This window comes from Bos mutus, chromosome 10, assembly GCF_027580195.1.
Source record: "Bos mutus isolate GX-2022 chromosome 10, NWIPB_WYAK_1.1, whole genome shotgun sequence".
Taxonomy (NCBI): domain Eukaryota; kingdom Metazoa; phylum Chordata; class Mammalia; order Artiodactyla; family Bovidae; genus Bos; species Bos mutus.
Genome location: NC_091626.1, coordinates 32219334 through 32241685, shown reverse-complemented (window position 1 = coordinate 32241685; position 22352 = coordinate 32219334). Strand labels below are relative to the sequence as shown.

General features: G+C 35.9%; 1 protein-coding gene across 3 annotated transcripts in view; it reads right to left on the bottom strand.

Moving 5' to 3' along the window:
- Positions 1–22352, bottom strand: part of LOC102276649 (coiled-coil domain-containing protein 170) — a 38795-nt gene that overhangs the window by 9239 nt on the left and 7204 nt on the right. For 2 of the 3 annotated variants that reach the window (XM_070377728.1, XM_070377729.1), the window contains exons 2-8: positions 21606–21937; positions 15526–15546; positions 14642–14770; positions 7117–7373; positions 3954–4089; positions 1826–2140; positions 140–340 (exon numbers count right to left, since the gene is read on the bottom strand). In XM_070377728.1, coding sequence (XP_070233829.1) covers positions 140–340; positions 1826–2140; positions 3954–4089; positions 7117–7373; positions 14642–14770; positions 15526–15546; positions 21606–21743 — 1197 coding nt within the window. In that variant the 5' untranslated portion in view covers positions 21744–21937. The remainder of the gene's footprint in view (positions 1–139; positions 341–1825; positions 2141–3953; positions 4090–7116; positions 7374–14641; positions 14771–15525; positions 15547–21605; positions 21938–22352) is intronic. The other variant, XM_005898255.3, reaches the window with a different exon arrangement.

The following is a 22352-nucleotide window of genomic DNA, read 5'->3' as shown; positions in this document are numbered from 1 at the left end:
CAAAATTTGTAGCAAAATTTCCTTCCTTTCCCACTATTAAGAAAGTACAAACAGTATTAATAGCTTTGAACATTTAAATGATATAAGATGATCATTTTCATTGTCAAAAAAAATGCCTTATACTTCAAGAAATTCTTACTTTGTTCGTGTCCAAGTCTAATTTCCCTTGAAAAAGGTCATTAATAGCAATTTTTCCTTCCAGACATTTCAAGAGTCTTTTTTGTCCCATATACTTTTCCTCAGTATCGGATAGTTCTCCAGCAGTTTCTTCAGAGTGATGAGATTGCTTCTCCAATCGTTTAGTGAGCATCTGCATTTCCTGCTGGAGGACTTCAGCTCTCTGTAGAGAAAAAAAAAAAAAAATAGATAAAACACCCCAATGGTCCATGATTTCTATTTTCAAAACTATGTGCAAGTTCTACTTATATTAACATTGTAGTAATGAAATTAAAACTCTTCCTCATCGGAAGGAAAGTTATGACCAACCTAGACAACATATTAAAAGCAGAGACATTCCTTTGCCAACAAAGGTCCGTCTAGTCAAGGCTATGGTTTTTCCAGTGGTCATGTATGGATGTGAGAGTTGGACTATAAAGAAAGCTGAGCATGGAAGAATTGATGCTTTTGAACTGTGGTGTTGGAGAAGACTCTTGAGAGTCCCTTGGACTGCAAGGAGATCCAACCAGTCCATCCTAAAGGAGATCAGTCCTGAGTGTTCATTGGAAGGACTGATGTTGAAGCTGAAACTCCTATACTTTGGCCACCTGATGCGAAGAGCTGACTCATTTGAAAAGATTCTGATGCTGGGAAAGATTGAAGGCAGGAGGAGAAAGGGACGACAGAGCATGAGATGGCTGGATGGCATCACCAACTCAATGGACATGAGTTTGAGTAAACTCCGGGAGTTGGTGATGGACAGGGAGGCCTGGCGTGCTGCAGTCCATGGGGTCCCAAAGTATTGGACACGACTGAGCGACTGAACTGAACACTAAGTTACTAAATAGATGAGTGGGGAAGATGTTTAAGAAGACTTAACATGTATAAGCTGGTTTTAAAAAAAAGAAACAAAGGTTTGATATACAAAAATAAGACATTTTAGTGAATACTGAGAAATAAAATAGTATAATGAATTTTAGGAGAGAGTGTGTAAAAAAATTGTAACTGTACAATAAGCATACTACTGTGTAGCAGGTTTTACTAACAAACTGAATTTAAGCAATACCTATTTTCACTTGAATGTTAGGATGAAGAGTGATGAAATTTTACTACAATAATTTGAACATAACAGGAGATATATCCACTTGAACTTGCTGGATCAATCTTGACAGACATGACCAGTAAATTCACACAAATGACTGACTTGATAATTTACTTCACTGCACTGACTAAACTGACCAGTGTTTGGTCATGACAGAAGCATTATCCTCACCACACCACTATGTTTAAGCTAACATTCACTGAGCTTACACTGACCTGTACTAAGCATTTATTATGTATTAATCCATTTAATCCTTATAACCATTCTGTGGTACACAAACTATATCCCCCCTAAACCCACTCCCACTCCTGCCAAAATTTACAAAACTGAGGCACAGAGAACATAAATAACCTGCCCCAAAGCACACATTCAGTAATCGTAGAGCTGGAATTCATACCCGGCCTCTCTGCTCTTAAATACCCCTACTGTGATAATGGACATCTTCATCCCTCTTATCACTATAGTAATAAAAATACAATCAGGGCCACAGGGTTCACTGACGACTAACATCAAAATCCACATCTTAAAACTAATTTGAAAGAGGAACTCATCTGTCGATACACTTACGGACTTCCAAGATTGCTCATTTGCACCAGTCTCCAGAAGGCTCTCTTTCACAGCTTCCTCTATGGCTGGTGTGGGCTCAGCACTGTTGCTGGGAAGAGCAGACAGCTGACTGAGGAATTTCTGATAGTGGGATCGCACTATTTTAGTTTTCCAGTTGTATGAACGTGGAGGTCTGTCTAACTCAAGTATTTGTTTTTCCTCATGGATCAAATCTTGTTGACACTTATCCCAAATTTTCTGTCCATCTTTTGGTCCTTCAGAGCAAAAAGTGTTCTCTCTCTCAAAATTTTTGACCAGGATAGCTTCATCCTTATCCTAAATATACCAACACACATGTTAAACTTCTCATTTGGAATTTAATATCGAGACATCTATTTCTGTCCTTTTGAAATATAGTCATAGTCATAATACAGTATAGTCATAATACAGAACTTGAGGAGAAAAGGCTTTCTATAGAAACAAAGAGTTACAGAGTTACAAGAGAGACAAGAGCATACTCACAAGAGTAAACTAGAACATTTGGGGGCATGTGGGAAGGGCAAAAAACCTGATGTTATGGAGAAAGTATTTTGAGAACACAGGAAGTTTAACTTAGAGAAGTAGCTAACCAACTGCTCCAATTTATGAAGGAAGTGTTTACAGAATATTTTGAGGTAATAAATGTAGAAGGAAAGATAGAATTTCACAGCTCAGCATTTTGGTTCTCCTAACAAAATAACTGATTCAGGCAAGGATCATCAATGAATGCTAAGACTATTAACTGCAAAGTTGGCAGTGAAATGGATATTTTCATAAAGACTTAATTATGATTATAGAACATCATTTAATAGTAACAGCTTTGATAATGTAAAAGCACAGATAAGTCACATTTTTTCCCCAACCGTTCCCTTGTAAGCGCCCTGCTTTCACTGTAAACAGGAAAAAATAGAAGATAACGCAATACTACTCCTTCACCCTCCCTCTCCCAGGAAGATTCTGCCTTTATAAATTCTTCTTTTCACCTTCAATTCTGAAAACTGAGTAAATAAGTTTACTTTCTGGACTTTTTGTCATGTGAAACTTGGAGACAGAAGGGAAGCTAGAGTTGAAGTAATGATGGGTTTGTCTCACTAAAAGCCCAGGAAGGAAAAAAAAAAAAAGAGGTAGAATAAAAGAGCAGTGGAAGAAAAGGTCAGAGCTACACAGACTGGTGTGGGAGAGTTTTTCAGAGATATGACAGAGGAGTGAAAAACATAGAAAGGGTTACTGTGAATTACTTGAAAGAGGTAATTAAAAATTGGAATTACTTTAAACTCTGAAAGTAGTTGCTGAATGTTTTAAGTGGAACCCTTCACATTAATTGGATCACAATGGAACTTATTTTACATTCAGAATATTATAAACCTGGAGAAGGGCATGGCAACCAACTCCAGCATTCTTGCCTCAAAAATTACACAGACAGAGAGGAGCCTGGCAGGCTACAGCCCATGGGGTTGCAAAGAGTTGGACATGACTGAAGCAACTTAGCATGCATATAATAAACAATTATAGTCTACGGATTTCAGAATAAACTTTTACCACTTCCTTGACAGTAATTCATCTCCCATCCTCCTTCAGCATTCCTCCATAAAACTTCTATTCATCCTGTGAATTGCTGTCTACTAGGGACCAGGCTAACCTCCTCCTTCTAAACCCAACTCATGCATACACCTAGATTTCAATATTCAGTGTGGATGATCCACCAGTTTAGTTTTGTGACCCTTGTGCCTCAGTTTCAATGACTTTCTTCTATACTCCTATTCAATCCTTATACACAAATCCAAAAACTCAGATTTTGTCAGCAGCAAGAACTACCCCATACCAGAAATTTAAAACTTCAACATTTCACTCTCTAACCACCACCTCCTCCCAGTTCTCTCACAGCTGCATTCCCTCTAACCTCCTCTTTAGTATCACAGAGACCTTCAGATCTGCCTTGCACTTTCTCTCCATACTTCAGAAACGCTTTCGGTTCACCATGCTGGACTTCCTTTTATCCTCCACAAGAAGAGGACCAACAAACCACTCAACATTTGCCAATTATCTCCTGGAATAACATAAAGTAACAAAAATCCTTTTTCTTCAAAAATCAATCCAAATTTGTTCTCACCTTTGTCATGAAACTATCCAAGGAATCTTCTTGTTCTTTCATACTCATATAAGGGGAGAATCTGTTAGCACCTGCTAACTTTTTCTCCAAAAGGTCTGCTTTTCGCTCTGCTCTTTTTCTTTCAATCAGATGTACTCTGTGTAAGATATTGGTAGGTAACAATATCATGAAACCAATTTTTCAAACTTCAAATAATAACAAGAAATATCCCCACTTAAAATAAATTAAATATGTGTACCAAATAAAAATGTATTCCTTATGAAAAGAGCTGTGCAAGTTCCCGGCTTAATTCTAGGAAGAGATGAGAAATGGTAGAGAAATGGAGAGAATGATTCCATGTTAAGTCTGTAGTAGTTCCCCTGGGAGAGGTCAATCTTGAAACCACTCTTTTTCAAGAGGAAATTTAAGTATGAATACATCTCTGCTCCTATGATAATATCGTGATGATCAGGAGGTTCCACATGGGTACAATTACCGTGGGCCTGTATTTGCAAGTTCCACATCCATGGATTCAAGCAGCCATGGATTGAAACTATTCAAAAAAATTTTTTTCAGAAAGTTCCAAAAGGCAAAAATTAAATTTATCTTACACAAGCAACCATTTACATAGGATTAGCTATTACAAGTAATCTAGAGTTGAGTTAAAGTACACAAGAGATGTGCATAGGTTATATGCAAATACTGTACTATTTTATATAAGGGATTTAGCATGTGCAGATTTTGGTACTCTCAGGGGTCCTAGAACCATCCCCTGCAGACACTGAGGCACAAGGGATGAAGGACAACTGTATTCCCATTTTAGTAACACCTGCATGGGCTCTTTAACTGAATCCCTGAATAGAGTTTCAAGAAAGGTAAAGGAATTAGAAATGGAAACAGAAAACAGCATATGTAAAAACCTGTTTTATTATCAAACACAAACAACTAATTATTTGGTTCTTGTTTTGATTAACAATTGATAGGTTTGGTAATATTTTCTACCTTGAAGCTAAGTTAAAGTTTCAGTCTACCTTCCATGTTTGTTATATTCTTTTCTATAGAAGATTTGCATCCTACAGAATTAGTGAATATGGGTCAGGTCAAAGAAAATATCTGAATTATCTAAGAGAAAATATAATTCAATAAAATTATATTGGAGACATGTAGGTCACACTCAAAAGGTCATTCCTTGTAATTATAGCCTTAGAATGACAGTAGACACAGAATGAGATAGAAACAATACTTTAAAAAATACTTCCCAAGAATTTTTGAAACCTGATGAAAAACATCAATTGATAGATTAAGTAAATTCTGCAAATCCAAAGTAGGATAGATACAAAGGCGGCCACACCAAGACATATCATCATCAAATTTCTACCAATTAAAAGTCAGATAAAAAAGCATATATTACCTTCTAACATATAGCTATAAGACTGAACACTGGCTTTTCAAAGTAAGTCAGTCAAAGTAAGTCAGTCAGAAGATAACCGAAGAACACGTTAAAGTGCAGAAAGAAAAAATACTGGCAACCTAGAGTTCTCAGTAAAAAAAAAAAAAAAACCTTTCAGAAGGAAAAATGGAAAAATTCATCCTTAGAAGAACTGTATTAAATTGCAGAAAAACTACAGGCAATTTTTCAGGATAAAGGAAAACGATCCCTGGTGGCTACACAGAACTGTAGAAAGGAATGAAGAGCACCAGGAGTGAGTGTGGGGGTCAATAGAAATTAATACTGAAAATTAATATCTTATGAGATTTATAACATTTGGAAAAGTAAAATGTATCATAACAATAGTACAGGAGCATAAGATGGGTAAATAGAGTTACATTGTTATAAGATTTCTATTTTCGGATAACATAACAGCACTAATTTAGACTTTAATTGTAATCAGAAGGTCTAAGTTAAAAAGTTAATGATAATTTAAAAGATATTTAAAAATAACACAGGAGAAAAATAGTAATAAAAACTTGATTAATCTAAAAGAAAATGGTGGGGACTTCCCTGGTGGTCCAGTGGTTAAGAATCCACCTGCCAATTCAGGGGACACAGGTTTGACCTCTGGTCTGAGAAGATCCCATTTGCCATGGGGCAACTCAGCCTGTGTGCCACAACAATCGAGCCCATAAGCCACAACTACTGAAGCCCACACACCTACAACAAGCAAAGCCACCACAAAGAGAAGCCCACGCATCGCAACTACAGAGTAGCCTCTGCTCACTGCAACTAGAGTAAGCCTGCACACAGCAGTGAAGAACCAGCCAGCCAAAAATAAATGAATAAACAGTCAAAATGGATCAAAGATAAAATTTTAAGTATTAAAACAGTAACTATTAAAATAAAACATATGTGTAAATCTTTGTGATACGAGATTAGGTTTCTTTGCTATAACACCAAAGACACAAAATGACAAAAAAAAGGTAAGCTTCATCAAAACTCTTTGGAAAACAGCCTGGAAGTCGCTCAGAAGTAACCTCAAAAAGTTAAACATAGAGTTACTTTACAACCCAGCAATTCTACTCCTAAGGCATTTAACTAAGAGAAATAAAACTTACAGTCATGTAAGAGTTCACACAACAATGTACATAGCAGCTCATTCATAAAGTCCCTTGCAAAGGAAGCAGCCCAATGTTCATCAACTGATGAATGGACAAACAAAATGTGGTATAACCTTATAACGGAATATTATTCAGCCATAAAAAAATTAAGTACTGATTTAGGCTAAACATTGATGTATCTTGAAAACATTGTGCTAAATTAAAGAAGTTAGACACAGAGGCCATATATTGTAACATTTCATTCATATGAAATGTCCAGAAAAGGCAAGCCCAAAGAGAAAGACAGTAGACTGCTGGTTGTCAGAAACTGGAGAGAGTGGATTGGGGAGTAACTACTAGTAGACATGGATTTTTTTAGGGGTTGATGAAAGTGTTCTAGAATTAGAGTGTGGTGATGCTTGTACAACCTAGTGAATATACTAAAAACTACTAAATTGTATGCTGCAAAAGGGTGAATTTTAATGAAATGGAAATTATATCTTAATTAAAAATTTAATTTTGAGTCAGGCATGTTAAATTTTGTTATATTTAAATTCTGTGATCAGTCAGGAATATGAAGTTCATATAATATTTGCAAGCTTATGAAAAATGAATGAAATTTTTGAAAACAAACTAGAAAATTCCCTACCTTAGAAGATTTTCTAGTTCTGTAATTCTTTCAGTTAGATTCCAGTTGCCTCTTTCAAGACTCTGAATACTGGTGTTTTTCAAAGATTTAATTCTGGTTAGAGAAGCAATAAGTTCCTCTAAGTCCTTGATGTCGTCTTTCAGGGACATTATCTGGAATGACTGTTGCACGTTATTTTCTTTGTAAGTTTCTAGCTCACTCTTCATCTCTTGCAATGAAGTTTCTTTTATGAGAAGTTTGTTTCGAAGATTTCTTAGCTAATGAGAAAAGGAAAGTGTTATTTTAAGGTCATTTATAATTTTGGTTTTAGAAAATTCATGATTTTAAATCATTATGAGCATTTAAATTATACATTATACAACAAAATGAGGATTTTTGAATCTCCTAACAGTAGATTCCAATATTAAATACATTTTAAAAAACTTATTAGGGCTTCCCTGGTGGTCCAGTGGTTAAGAATCTGTCTTGCAATGCAGGGGACATGGGTTTGATTCCTGGTCTGAGAAGATCCCCAAAATGCTGCGAGGCAATAAAGCCTGCGAGCCACAACTAGAGAAAGCCTGTGCGCAGCAACAAAAGACCCAGCATTGCCAAAAATAATTAATTAATTTAAAAATCAGATCAAATTGACACAAAGGATTTGGAACAAATAATTTTAATCTCATCAGCATTAAACTTATGGTTCCCAAGGGGTAAAGAGGAGAGGGATAAATTGGGAGACTGAATTTGACATATACACACTACTATATAGAAAATAGATAATAAGGACCTACTGTATAGCACAGGGACCTCTAATCAATATTCTATAATGACCTATATAGGAAAATAATCTAAAAAAGAATAGACACACGTATAATTGATCCACTTTGCTGTACACCTGAAATTAACCCAACACTGTAAATTAACTAGGACTTCCCTGGTGGCTCAGGTGGTAAAGCGTCTGTCTACAAAGAGGGAGACCTGGGTTCGATCCCTGGGTCGGGAAGATTCCCCTGGAGAAGGAAATGGCAATCCACTCCAGTACTATTGCCCGGAAAATCCCATGGACAGAGGAGCCTGGTAGGCTACAGTCCATGGGGTCGCAAAGAGTCGGACACGACTGAGCGACTTCATTTTCTGAAACAAAAATTTTTTTAAAAGATAGTTTGATACATGTAGTGGAATATTCAGGAAAGTCTGAAAAAATTACAGCTTGTATAATGAAAAACTGTGATTGAGAAATATTTTGATTAAAAAGTCATGACTTTATGAATTACAAAAGAAAACAAAAACACCACTCTTGGATTACAGGCATACCTCAGAGATACGGCAGACCACTGATCCATGGGGAGAAGGCAATGGCACCCCACTCCAGTACTCTTGCCTGGAAAATCCCATGGATGGAGGAGCCTGGTGGGCTGCAGTCCATGGGGTCGCTAAGAGTCTGACATGACTGAGTGACTTCACTTTTATTTTTCACTTTCCTGCATTGGAGAAGGAAACAGCAACCCACTCCAATGTTCTTGCCTGGAGAATCCCAGGGACGGGGGAGCCTGGTGGGCTGCCGTCTATGGGGCTGCACAGAGTCGGACACGACTGAAGTGACTTAGCAGCAGCAGCAGCAGCAGCAACTGATCCATGGAGATTGTATTAGCAGGCATGAAAACAAATTTAACCTCATTGTACATCTCCATCAGAGCTCTTGGGTGACCAAGAGCAATAATATTTTGAAATGACTCTTTTTTTCTCTCAACAGTAAAACTCAACAGCAGGTTTAAAATACTCAGTTACCCCATGTTGTAAACAAATGTGCTATCATCCAGGTTTTGTTGTTCAATTTACAGAGTACAAGCAAAGTAGATTTAGAATAATTCTCAAGGGTTCTAAGACTGGATTGATCACTGACTTCAAGTGAAAGTCACCAGCGGCATTAGCCTCTAACCAGAGTCAGCCTGTCCTTTGAAGCTTTGAAGCCAGGCACCAACTTCTCCTCTCTAGCTATGAAAGCCCTAGATGGCATCTTCTTTCAACAAGAGGCTGTTTTGTCTACATTGAAAATTTGTTGTTTAGTGTGGCCACCTTCATCTTGACCTTAGCCAGATCGTCTGGATCTTATTGCAGCTACTATGTCAGCACTTGCTGCTTCACCTTGTACTTTTACATAATGGAAACAGCTTTTTCCTTAAACCTATGAACCAACCTCTGATAGCTTTAAACTTTTCTTCTGCAGCTTCCTTACTTCTCTCAGCCTTCTTAGAACTGAAGAGAGTTGGAGCCTTGCTTTGGATTAGGCTCTGGCTTAAGGGAATGCTGGGGCTGGTTTGATCTCTCTCCAGATCACAAGGACTTTATCCATATCAGCAATAAAGCTGTTCCACTTTCTTATCATTTGTGTGTTCACCGGAATAGCACTTTTAATTTCTTTCAAGAACTTTTCCTTTGCAATCACAACTAAACTGACAGTTTGGGGCAAGAGGCCTAGCTTTCAACCTATCTCAGGTTTTGACTTGCTTTCCTCACTGAGCTTAATCATTTCTAGCTTTTGATTTAAAGTGAGAGATCTACAACTCTTTCTTCCACTTTAACACTTACATGTCATTGTAAGGTTATAAATTGGCCTAATTTTAATATTGTTTCAGGGAATAGGGAAGCCAGAGGAGAGGGAGAGAGAGGGGGAATGGCAGGTAAACGGAGCAGTCAAAATTCCCAATATTTACCAACTAAGCTCACTATCTTATATGGGTACAGTTCATGGTGCCCCAAAACAATTACAATAGTAACATCAAAAATCACTGGTCACAGATCAACACAACAAATAAAACAATGAAAGAGTCTGAAATATTGCAAGAGTTACCAAAATGTGACACAGAGGCACAAAGTGAGCAGTTGCTGGTGGAAAAAGAGCCTGAGCTGCTCAGACAGACCTGAGCAATGCAAGGCTGCCACAGACCTTTGATTTATAAAAAACACAGAATCTGTGAGGTGAAATAAAGTGGAACACAATAAAAGAGGTATGCCTGTTATTGTTGATGTTAAAGAATCCAAGTTTTTTATAAGTTTGATGTTGGATTTGGACATAATGAAACCTGAAATATATTTAGAACTTAACGAAATTTAGGTACCCCAAAACTCAAATAGAGCTTGTTGATAAAAACTGTCAACAAAGGATTTATATCTAGAATATATTAACATAAAGAACTCTAAATTCTCAAAAAACAATCTGATTTAAAAAAATGGGCAAAAGACTTTAACAGAAATTTTACCAGAAAGGATATACGGATGGCAAACAAGCACATAAAAATAGATTCAACATCACCAGCCATTAAGGATATGCAAATAAAAGCCACAGTGCAATAACACTCCCCATGTATTAAATATTAAAATATATAAAATACAAAACAGGGACAATGCCAGATCTGGTGAGGATGCAAAGAAACTGGATCACTCATATGTTGCTGGTAGGAAGACAGAATGGTCCAGATACTCTGGAAAATTGCTTGGCAGTTGCTTATAAAACTAAATATGCAAATACCATATGACCCAGCTATTGTATTTTGGGGCCCTTATCCCAGAGAAATGAAAAATTATGTTCACACAAAAATCTGTACATGAATGTTCATAGCAACTTTACTTTTGATAGCTAAAAAACCGGAAGTTATCCAGGTATTTGTCAACAAGTGAATGGTTAAACAAACTGTGGTATATACATACCACAATCTCAGCAATAAAAAGGACCAAACTATTGATACAACAGCTTGAACAAATCTCCAGGAAATTATGCCGAGTGAAACAAGCCAATCTAAAAAGGTTGTATATGCATGATTCTATTTGCAAAACATTTAAAAAACAGCTTTATTGGTGTACAATTCATAGATTTATCCATTTAAAGTACACAGCTGAATGGTTTTCGGTACATTCATAGAGTTGTGTAGCCATACTGAACTTTTTTTTACTTTTTAAATTGAGATATAATCCACACACTGTAAATTCACCCTTTATCGTATACAATTCAGTTTTTAGTATGTTCACAGTTGTGCAACCATCACCGTGATCTAATTCCAGAACATTTTCATTATCCCTTAAAGAAATCCCATACCCATTAGTAGTTACCTCCAACCCAGCCCTTGGCAACCACTAATCTGTTCTCTGTTTCTATGGATTTGCCTATTCTGGACATTTTATATAAAGAGAATTACATAATATGCTGTCTCTTGTGACTGGCTTTTTTTTCACTTAGCATAGTGTTTTCAAGGTTCATCTATGTTGGAGCATCAGTACTTCATTCCTTTTCATGGCTAAATAATATTCTACTATATGGATATACCACATTTTACATATTTACTCATCAATGGATATTTGTGTTGTGTCTACTTTTTGGTTTTACAGAAAATGCTATAATGAACATTCATTTACAAGTTTTTATGTGAATATATTTCTAATTCTCTTGTGTTTCTACCTAGGAGTGTAACTGTTGAGTCACATGGTAATATGTTTAGCTTTTCAGTATATAACTTTTTTTTCCGGTATATAACATTTTTGAAATGACAGCATTTTAGAAATGGTGAAGAGATCAGTGGTTGCCAGGAGTTGGGATGGGAAGGAAGTGGATGTGCATATCAAATGGCAATGGGAAGGATCTTTGTGCTGTTAAAACTAATTGTTCAGTATTTTGACTGACTGTTTAGAACATAATACCCACAAACCAGTACAAGTAAAACTGGGGAAACCTGAATAATACTGGTGGATTGTATTGCATCAATGTCAATATTTAGGCTGTTACCTTTATAGTTTTGCAAAATTTGGAAGAAACTGTGAAAAGTTTACAAAGAATATCTTTGTATTATTTCTTAAAACTGCAAATGAATCTATAATTATCTCAATAAAAAGTTCAACTAAAATTAATAATAATTGGTTCTCATGATTTTTTTCTTTAGCTGCAAAATTTATATTGCCTCCATTCACCCCCTCCAGAACTGGTGCATTTACCACCTTTATATTATTTGCCTTGTTACTACACTAAGGGAAGAAAAATATCTGCAAAAAACAGTCATATTGCCCTCACAAATAGAAGTTTCCTTGAAAATCAAATTAAAAATACTGGCAAAACACATTAATTTTATCTTAAATTTAAGACAGTAGGCCTTATTATACATATTATCAGTAATTTTTCTTAACAAATTGTTAGACTTTTTTTTTTCCCTTGGATGAGCCTCACTGCTCTTGGGATCTTAGTTCTGAGACCAGGGATCTAACCCAGGCCTCCTGCAGTGGAAGTGCCAAGTGCTAACCACTGGATCACCAGGGAATTCCCTGTTTAACTTTTATTACTACAGCAGCCTACCTAGCACTATGCAAGAGTTTTAGCTCAATATCATATTCCCTAAACTAGACAATCCAATTACCAACTAAATTCTTTAATATTTATCCCTTCTGTATCTGCCTTTTTCTAAATATAGCTTTTTGCACCTGGTTCTCCATTATTGGACAGAAACACATGGTAATTATTTTTGTATGTCCCACAAAGAGATAATTATAACAGAAAGACTTAAATGTATGCATGAATAGAAAAACTGTCTCATCAAGACAATTGTGTTACTATAAAATTAAATAATAGGTTATTGGGAAAGGGAAAGATGACTCAAGCTGAAGGTATTCTATTGTAATCAATATACTTTTTTAAATTTTGTTTTTTATTTTATTTTATTTTTTGAAGTTTTTTTTTTCTTTTTCTTTTGGCTGTACAGCTTGTAATACTTTAGTTCCCTGACCAGGGACTGAACTCAGACCCTTGGCAGGAGAGTACAGAGTACTAACCACTGGACCACCAGGGAATTGTTTTTTTTTTTTAAAAAAGCTTGGAGTTAAATTGTCACTGATTTTTATTAAATTTAGAAAATGCCAATATGAGCTATGAAATACTTTTTCATGTATACAGTCTCCAAAATCAATTCACAATGAGGCCTTGTAGAACCTTTTAGAACCTTTGCAGACCTTGTAGAACCTTTGGCAAACAAAAACTATGTGTAGGTACCAAATGCTTTGTGTACATGTAAAAAATTGTTTTTAAGAAGTACTTGGAAATTCTATATGAATAGCTTACATATTTTCTTTAAATCTGTTTAAAGGTTTTTTATGAATTAGACATACACATGAACCCCTGGACACAGTGACCAAGTTAGGACACAGAAAACAGATGACCATCTATAAGCCCAGGAGAGAGGCCTCAGAAGAAACTAACCATCTTACCATGAAAAAAAAAAGTAATTATGCGAGGTGATGGATGTTATTAACCAACCTTATTGGGGTGATCACTTCACAACACATATGTACGTCAAATCACCATACTGTACATCTTAAATTTACACAATGTTATGTCAGTTATATGGCAATAAAGCTGGGGGAAACATTAAAAAGAAGAAGAAACTAGCCCTGTTGACACCTTATATTGGACTTCTCGCCTCCAGAATTATGAAAAAGTAAATTTCTGTTAACTAAGCCAGCCAGGCCATGGCACTTTATTACGGCAGCCCAAGCAAACCAATATAGAAACAACAGATAGCTACTTATTCAAAAGGCATTATCCAATGTCCCACAATATCAGCACTTAGAACATTTTACTTAAAGGTAACCATAGAGGCAATACAGACTCGCAGCCACATTATGTTACCTTTAACAACGACAACAGCCTTGGGATTCCAATCTTGATTACCAATCTCTTGCAACAAATATTTTAGGGTACTGCTGCTGCTGCTGCTGCTAAGTCACTTCAGTCGTGTTCAACTGTGTGCGACTGCATAGATGGCAGCCCACCAGGCTCCCCCGTCCCTGGGATTCTCCAGGCAAGAATACTGGAGTGCTAGAGTTCAGCTAAAAAATTCCTACAAGTATCCTTTAGTTCATTGCAGGGTATCAAATCTATCAAAGTCAAGGTACTTCTTACAAATGTGGTTTCTTTTTCATCTGTTGATACTACTCAGATGTTTCATCAAGTATTTAATAAGATTAGTAATATTTGCCATTCGGCACTTTACTGAAAGTGAGAACTCATCCTTAACTATTATCTTCCCAGGCGGCACAGTGGTAAAGAATCTGCCTGCCAGTTCAGGAGACATAAGAGACACAGGTTCAATCCCTGAGTTGGGAGGATACCCTGGAGTAGAAAATGGCACCCCACTCCAGTATTCTTGTCTAGAAAAATCCATGGACAGAGAAGCCTAGTGGTCTACAGCCCCTGGGGTCACAAAGAGTCGGACACAACTGAGCATGCACACACAGATTATTATTATGTACATTTTGAGCAGGGCAGTTCCTACGTCATTCAGTAGTCACTCAAAAGCAGCAATATGTAACATCTCCAAAGGGATTTCTCTGGTAAAAGATAGATTTGGATCTACATTAGTGCCCCTCAGTGATAAAAGGGTTCAGTATTGAGGGAAAAAAAGCAAAACTGAGTTTAGATAAAACTTGGAGACTTTTATCAGAATGTTTCGCTCCCTACAGAGGATATAACTTCCCATGGTGTTTTATTTTCAAGTAATCCATATACCTCAGCTAAAAGATTCTTGTTTTTCACCAACAAACCAGCAAGGTCAGGATGGACTGAATCAGCTGCCCTTTTGTTGCACTTGACTGGGTTCCTGGTGGGAACCACTTCAATAGGTGGATTAAGACAAGCCTACAAAAAGAAATTTCAAATTAATCAGCTAAACATGTACCCTATAATAAAAACTGCACTGTTTTAGCTCACAAACTCAAATAAGTAACTCTAAAATACAACTTTAAAATATTCATTTTGAGGTGGTATCCTAACAAATGAAATAGGTCTCAAAAAGTAGCAAGTAACATGTTAACTTAAAAGTCTACTTTATATTTCTCTAAAAATTCTTACCTAACAACTTATAATACCTGCCATGAGTAAATGCAGCACATCTAATAAACATAATTTCTGAGAGTATAGAAAATAAAACACACATAAAATGTCAGAAAATTTTAATTCACACTTAATAAAGCCTTTACAGACCCTTAAACTATTATAAGGTCACTGGTGAAAGATTTACCAGTATTTGTTTTACTTTTATTATAAGTAAATTCCTATGCTTATATCTTATACAAATTTATTTTTTTTTAAATCTGATTTCAGTAAATCAACATCAATTTTGTGTTTCTTTCACTCTTTACTGAGAGTAAAAATTAGGGAGATTTATCTGTATTACAATATCTCCTCCTCTTACCAAAAGAGTATATATAATATTCTAAATTTAATTAGCATAACTGGCTAAGAACAAAGTTTATATGATTCAACTGAAACCAAGTAAAATATATTAATCTAAATCCCTAAAAAGTGTATAAATGTATCACATAGTTCTTATTGTATTAAAGGAACAAAATGCATTTTTCTGAAGTTATCAGGTTTTAAAATTTTATTCTTACCAAGATACTAGGAATGCAGATCTGAAAAAGAGAATACAAAATGACTATATTTAAATGTTTTTAAAAAATAAAGAGAACTTTTGAAAATATGACTAAGTCACAAGATACCACAAAGAATTAACATTGGAAAACAACTTTTTGAAATAAAAAGTATAATAACTTTAATTTGAAAACTAAACGAACACATTGAAAAGCAAATTAGACACAGCTGAGGAACGAGTGAACTCAAATATGAAGCAAAATTTTGAGCATACAGGAACAAATAAATGGAGAAAGAGAGTTTAAGGCAGAGAGATTAAAATGAAAAGGTCTATCATATGTCTGTTAGGAGTCCAAGAAGGCTATATTCTATAGAATGATGAAGAGGCAATATTTGAAGAAATAATGCTTTGATCATTTTACAGAATTGTTGAAAGATACTAATCTAAGTGGTCCAGCAAGTCCCAAGAAAAGTAAATCAAAAAAATTTCTTTACCAACACACTCATAATGAAACTACAGAATATCAAAGGGATCTAAAAAACAGATAATAGAAAGGACATAATTACAAAGAAATAGCAATTAGACAGGTGAGCAACTTCTCAATAGCAACAGAAGCTGAGAAACAGTGAAATGACATCTGTAATACACTAATAAAAAATATATCATCTTTCACTGAGTATAAAAGGCACAGATTTTCACATCTCTGCAACTGGGCTGCATCTTAAAATTTCCACTAATTCATATATGGCTTGGTTAGCCAAAAGCATACTTTCAAATTTCAAAATAGTGGCTAAGACAGGACTACTTGTTCAAATCAAAGACATAAGGTAAGTGCCAACCAGAATTTCTACTTAAATTATGTTCCAAGATTAAGAGTAAAATAAACACATTTTAGACAAAAATTGAATTTACCACCAACAGGCCCTTACTTAAGAGAATTTTAAAGAAAGAAAATGAACTCACAAAGTCTGAGATACAAGAAAGAAAAGTGAATAAAAAATAACAGTAAATATTACGTGAGCATAATTACATAAACATTAATTTTAAAACTGTGATTTATGGGGTTGAAAATAAAGAATAGAACCAGTGCAGGACAAAATAAAAGCATATAGACTGAGAGGAGAAAAACAGTTTAAAGCATTATAATAAAATATTCAGATTTCTCAAGAGTAACCATAAAAACTTCTGTTAACTTTGCTGATTATATATTTTAAAATCACTAATATACTATTAAAACAATAGTCATATAGCATATAACTCTTAAACTTGTAGAAAAAAAATGAGAAAAAAAGAAATAAATGCAATACAACAAAACAAAAACAATCACTTTTGTGTATGATAGGAGAGAAAAGGAAACAAGATAACAGGACAAGTAGATTATACATACGCTGATAGAAAGACACCCACATAATCAATAACATCAATAAATGTAAACGAACTAAACTTTCCAGTTAAAAGCAAAGATTATCAATGTTACTTGAAAGAGCAAAAACTGAAAACAACCCACATGTCAAGTAAGATTTAATGGGTAATTTATGGCATCTTTATACAATAGAATCATTACTGAATGCGCACAAAGTGACACAAATCTCATGAAGTGAAAGAAGTAACAAAAAGACAGAAATAGTATAATTACATTAAGTAAACTTTTAAACATAAAATTAATATTTATTAGGGATTCTTATATAAGTGCTAAAACTTGGAAGAAAAGCAAAGAGAATGATTGACACAAAACTCATAAAAGCCACTATTTGTAAGTGTAGGTAGGAATAAAGGGATTCAGTTAGTAAGTGGCAAAGAGGACGCTTCTCAGGTATTGGAGTGTTTTAAGATGTTGGGTGGTGGGTTTACAGGTATTTGTTTTATTACCTAGCCTGTGCATATACATTTTATAGTTCTTTCCTATGTATATTTTTTAAAAATCCATTCACAAAACAAAACTACATATTTTTAAAAGATGTATCTATATCCAAAGACATACATCAAATGTATTAGATGAGACAGAAATGGAGATGGAGAAAAAGTAAAGCAAGAGGAGCCCTGTACAGAAAGATGATATTGTACCATGAACTAAGCATGATTAACTCGACAATGTACCTGAGATATAAAACAAAAGAGCAAATTGATTAAAATGTGCTAAGTTCTTAACATATCACAATATTGCTAAGATTTCAAACACCAATAACAAAAAGAAAAAACAGTAACCATTATGTTTCATTAGGCTTTTAATTTATAAAAATAAGAAATATTCAACCTGCAATTTTTATAGATAAGTTCTTTCAAATTCTTTTCTTATTTCATAGTTTAGAAGAAATGAACAAGGAGGGATGCTGTATGTGAAGCTCGCTGAAGCTTGCTTATATAATAAAAAATTAAAATGTATAAAAATTGATATATTAATATAATTTGTATTGGAATTCTATGCAGGAATTATCACGCACAGACTAAATTTATATGAATAAAAAAAAACTTCTCTTAAAAACATAAATCTATTTTCAGGGCAGGAATAGAGACACAGACATAGCAGACAGATGCATGGACACGGGCAGGGCAGGGGATGAACTGAGAGATTGGGATTGACATGTGTCCACAGCCATGTATAAAGTAGATAGCTAGTGGGAACCTGCTGTATAGCACAGTGAGCTAAGCTTGGGTGCTCTGTGTGGTGACTTAGATGAATGGGATGGCAGGAGCAGAAGGTGTGAGGAAGGTCCAAGACAGAGGGGATATACGAATATGTATAGCTGATTCACTTCATTATACAAAGAAACTAACACAGCATCATAAAGCAGCTATACTCCAATTTTTTTAAAAAGTCCATTAAATAAAACAAACAAAAAAGACTACCAAAAAACAAACAGAAAACACCCATATAAGGCTGAGCGCCAAAGAATTGATGCTATTGAACTGGGTGTTGCAGAAGACTCTTGAGAGTCCCTTGAACTGCAAGGAGATCCAACCAGTCCATCCTTAAGGAAATCAACCCTGAATATTCATTGGAAGGACTGATGCAAGCTGAAGCTCCAATACTTTAGTCACCTGATGCAAAGAGCTAACTCACTGGAAAAGACCCTAATGCTGGGAAAGATTGAAGGCAGGAGGACAAAAGGACATCAAAGGACGGCAGATGATCAGATGGTTGGATGGCATCACTAACTCAATGGACATGAGTTTGAGCAAGCTCTGGGGGATACTGAAGGACAGGGAAGCCTAGCGTGCTACAGTCCATGGGAATGCAAAGAGTTGGACACAACTGAACAACTGAACAACAAAAAGACTGAGTGCAAATAGCAAGGTAGAAAGTTAGGTTTAGTAGAATATCATTAATGTAATTTTTTAAATGGCCAAAACAATATAAGAAGCATTCACATATATCTAAACATTAAAAACATGGACACAAAGGCTATACGCTTACTTCAGAAATTATCTCTGAAAAGAAGGAAAAAAAAAAAAAGGTCCAGGATGGTCCAGCAGTACTTCCACATAGACTTGTAATAGTAGCTACCCTAACACCCTCATCTCTCACCACCCCAGACCCTGGATCCACTCACTTCCCTTCACCAAGATGACTAACGCTCAGCAGCAGAGGCCCCAGGACCTGCCCTAGAGCTAAGAGTGGCAACGATTCTTACTGGCTGATGTCTGATTCTACTGTTAAATTTATTTATATTACCCACCCCAAGAGGGGCTTTCCAGGTGGTGCTAGTGTAGAACGCGCTTGCCAATGCACAAGACATGAGACGCAGGTTCGATCCCTGAGTTGGGAAAATCCCTTGGAGAAGGGCATGGCAACCCACTCCAGTATTCTTGCCTGGAGAATCCCATGGACAGAGGAGCCTGGCATGCTACAGTCCATAGGGTGGCAAAGAGTTGGACACAACTGAAGTGACTCAGCATGCACACATGCACGCAACCCAAGACTGGAGAAGGATGAGAGGTTACAAAACGGTCTTCAATTTTATGAGTGAAGTTTTATTTTCTTAAAAGAACAACTAAAGCAAATTTGGAGGGAAATGTATTAGTCTCTATACTTTTCCGTAGGGCTTCCCAGGTGGCACTGGTTTCCCACGCAGCTCAGCTGGTAAAGAACCTGCCTGCAACGCGGGAGATCTTGGTTCAATTTCTGGGTTAGATCCCTGGGTTGGGAAGATCTCCTGGAGAAGGAAAAGACTACGCACTCCAGTATTCTGGCCTGGAGAACTCCATGGACTGTATAGCCCCTGGGGTCTCAAACAGTCAGGAGACGACTGAGCGACTTTGACTTCACTTCACTCCCAGGTGGCGCTAGTGATAAAGAATCTGCCTCCACCTGTCAATGAAGGAGATGTAAGAGATGGGTTTGATCCTTGGGTTGGGAAGATCCCCTTGGAGTAGGAAATGGCATGCTACTCCAGTATTCTTGCTGGGAGAATCCCATGGACAGAAGAGTGTGGCGGGCTACAGTCCATGGGATTGCAAAGAGTCATACACAACTGAGCCACTAACACACACACACAGTCCCAAAGAAAGCATACTATTTTTTTTTTTTTTGAAAACATGCTATTTTTAAACTTACTTGTTGCAAACTCAAGCATTTTGTTTTATAATTGATTTAAAATAAATTTCATAGTTAAATGAGGACATGCTGATAATAAGACAATTTTATTATTATAAACTTCATAATATACCAATATTTAAATATATATTTTATGGTGTTAAAACTTGTGGAAAATGATAAAACAATTTTTTATATTCCCAGAGGTATTTATGAGCATTTATGCACTTTAAATGAGTTAGAGATTGTAGAACAATGTCCTTCTTCATTGTATCAGTTACTTCTTTTCCCCATCTTTCTAGAGGTATAGTTGAAAATTAAAATTATATATAAAGTATGTGACAATGTTTTGATATTTGTATACATTGTGAAATAATCTTTACAATCAAGCTAATTAATATATCCATCACCTCACACAGTTACCATTTTCTTTTTTTTGTGATGAGAACATTTAAGATCTAAACTGTTGGCAGTTTCAAGTATACAATACAGTATTATTAACTATATATATATATATACATAGTCACATTGCTGAACATTAGATCTCCAGAACTTATTTATCTTGCAAAAATAATGTCCCCTTTAACCAACATCTCATTTCCTTCTTCCCACCATCTCAGGAAATCACCATTCCACTCTGTTTCTGTAAGTTTGTTTTAGATTTTACATATAAGTGAGATCATGTAGTATTAGTCTTTGTTTGGCTTATTTCACTAAGTAAGAATGTCTTGCAGGTTCATCTATGTTGTTGAAGATGGCAGGATTTCCTTTTTTTTAAAGGCTGAAGAATATTCTTCTAAAGAATACATGTATCACATTTTCTTTATCCATTCATCTGTTGACTTATTTACTTTTAATGTAATACATTTCCTTTCCTAGGGAAGAAACTAGGTTAATTATTCTCATTTAAAGACAATACGGGATGGAAATAAACCAGTCCCCTAAGCCCCCATCCTTACCCCACAGCTCAGACTTCATCTCCTAGGAGTTACAAGCTAAAGAATAGATGGATCTGTCTAATGGTCTTAAAAATATCATCTGACCCAAGAGGGTATTTAATTTCCAGAAACAGTCTCATCAGGGTCCAGCCCTAATAAAACAAGGCTGTATATCAAGGGGGTAATATGGGACAACAGAAAGGTGATGAGAGTCAGACTACTCAGTTCTGCCCTTAAATCACTGTGGCCTCTTTCCAGTGTTCAGTTTGCTAATCTGCAAAATGATAGGGTTGGATCAAATTAACTCAGAGGCCCTTTATATTGTTTTGGGACTGTGGGCCTTGGTGAAATATCAGAATCACCAAAAAGGCAAAAATAAGTAAAATTCACTTTGAGGTTCCATTAGATTCAGAAATTTCATTGCTCCTTGTTCTAGAGTTAAGTCAGGAACTGGAAGTGAGATCTTTGACTCATGTCTTGAGTCGTGCATTGGAAGGGTGCTCCACAGGCGAGGGGGCAAACAGAACTGAATTTTCCTTTCTGCTAGCTCTTGCTTGTGCAAGACGCTGTTTTACCTCTTCCTCCTGAGAACAGAAAAAATTAAATAAATCCCAGAGTACAACTTACCCCTGAGCTATTTTTCCGAGATGCGTAAGCTGATATATGTTTGACTTCCAATGGCTTAGCCTTGCGGGGTCCTTTGCTTTGGGCAGTAGCCAGCTTCCCTGGATTTGAGTGGTTTAAAAACTGGACAGGGCTTGACATGATGGAGATAAAAGAAGCATGAACAAGATCTACTAATGGTGAACCAAGGTGCTTCCAAGAAGAGTTTTCATAGAGTGGTCAGGAAAAGATGCTGAGGTCTGGCCAGCGCCCACAGCAATGTCTCTGCGAAGGTTCCACGTCAGATCCTTATAGTTTAGCCAGACCTCAGAAGAAGCTGCCCGCTGAACCTGTAGCTTGGAGATAAGACAGATCTAGTTTCTAAAGGCAGTATCAAAACAGTGCTTAAATTACAACTGGTTGAAAATAGCCTGCTGATATACACATATGCACTTATATCATACTTAAATGCTACTTGTGAATCATATCTTTAGATACCTGACTTGCAAATTTCCTTCATTTTCAATTTCTGAGTCTATAGGAAATATAACTATATCCCTCAAGATTCAGTCAAAAGCTAGTGTCTAAAATGAGTTAATGTAACATGTGATAGCTCATAGTGCTCTGTCCCAGAGAAACATAAAATGTAACCTCACATTATGAATTTTATAAATTCAATTTCCTAAGAACTCAATACTGCCTTAAATCCATTTTCCCTACCCAGTTCATGTATTATCTTTCTTTTCAATAAGAGAAATAGAAGAAAGACAC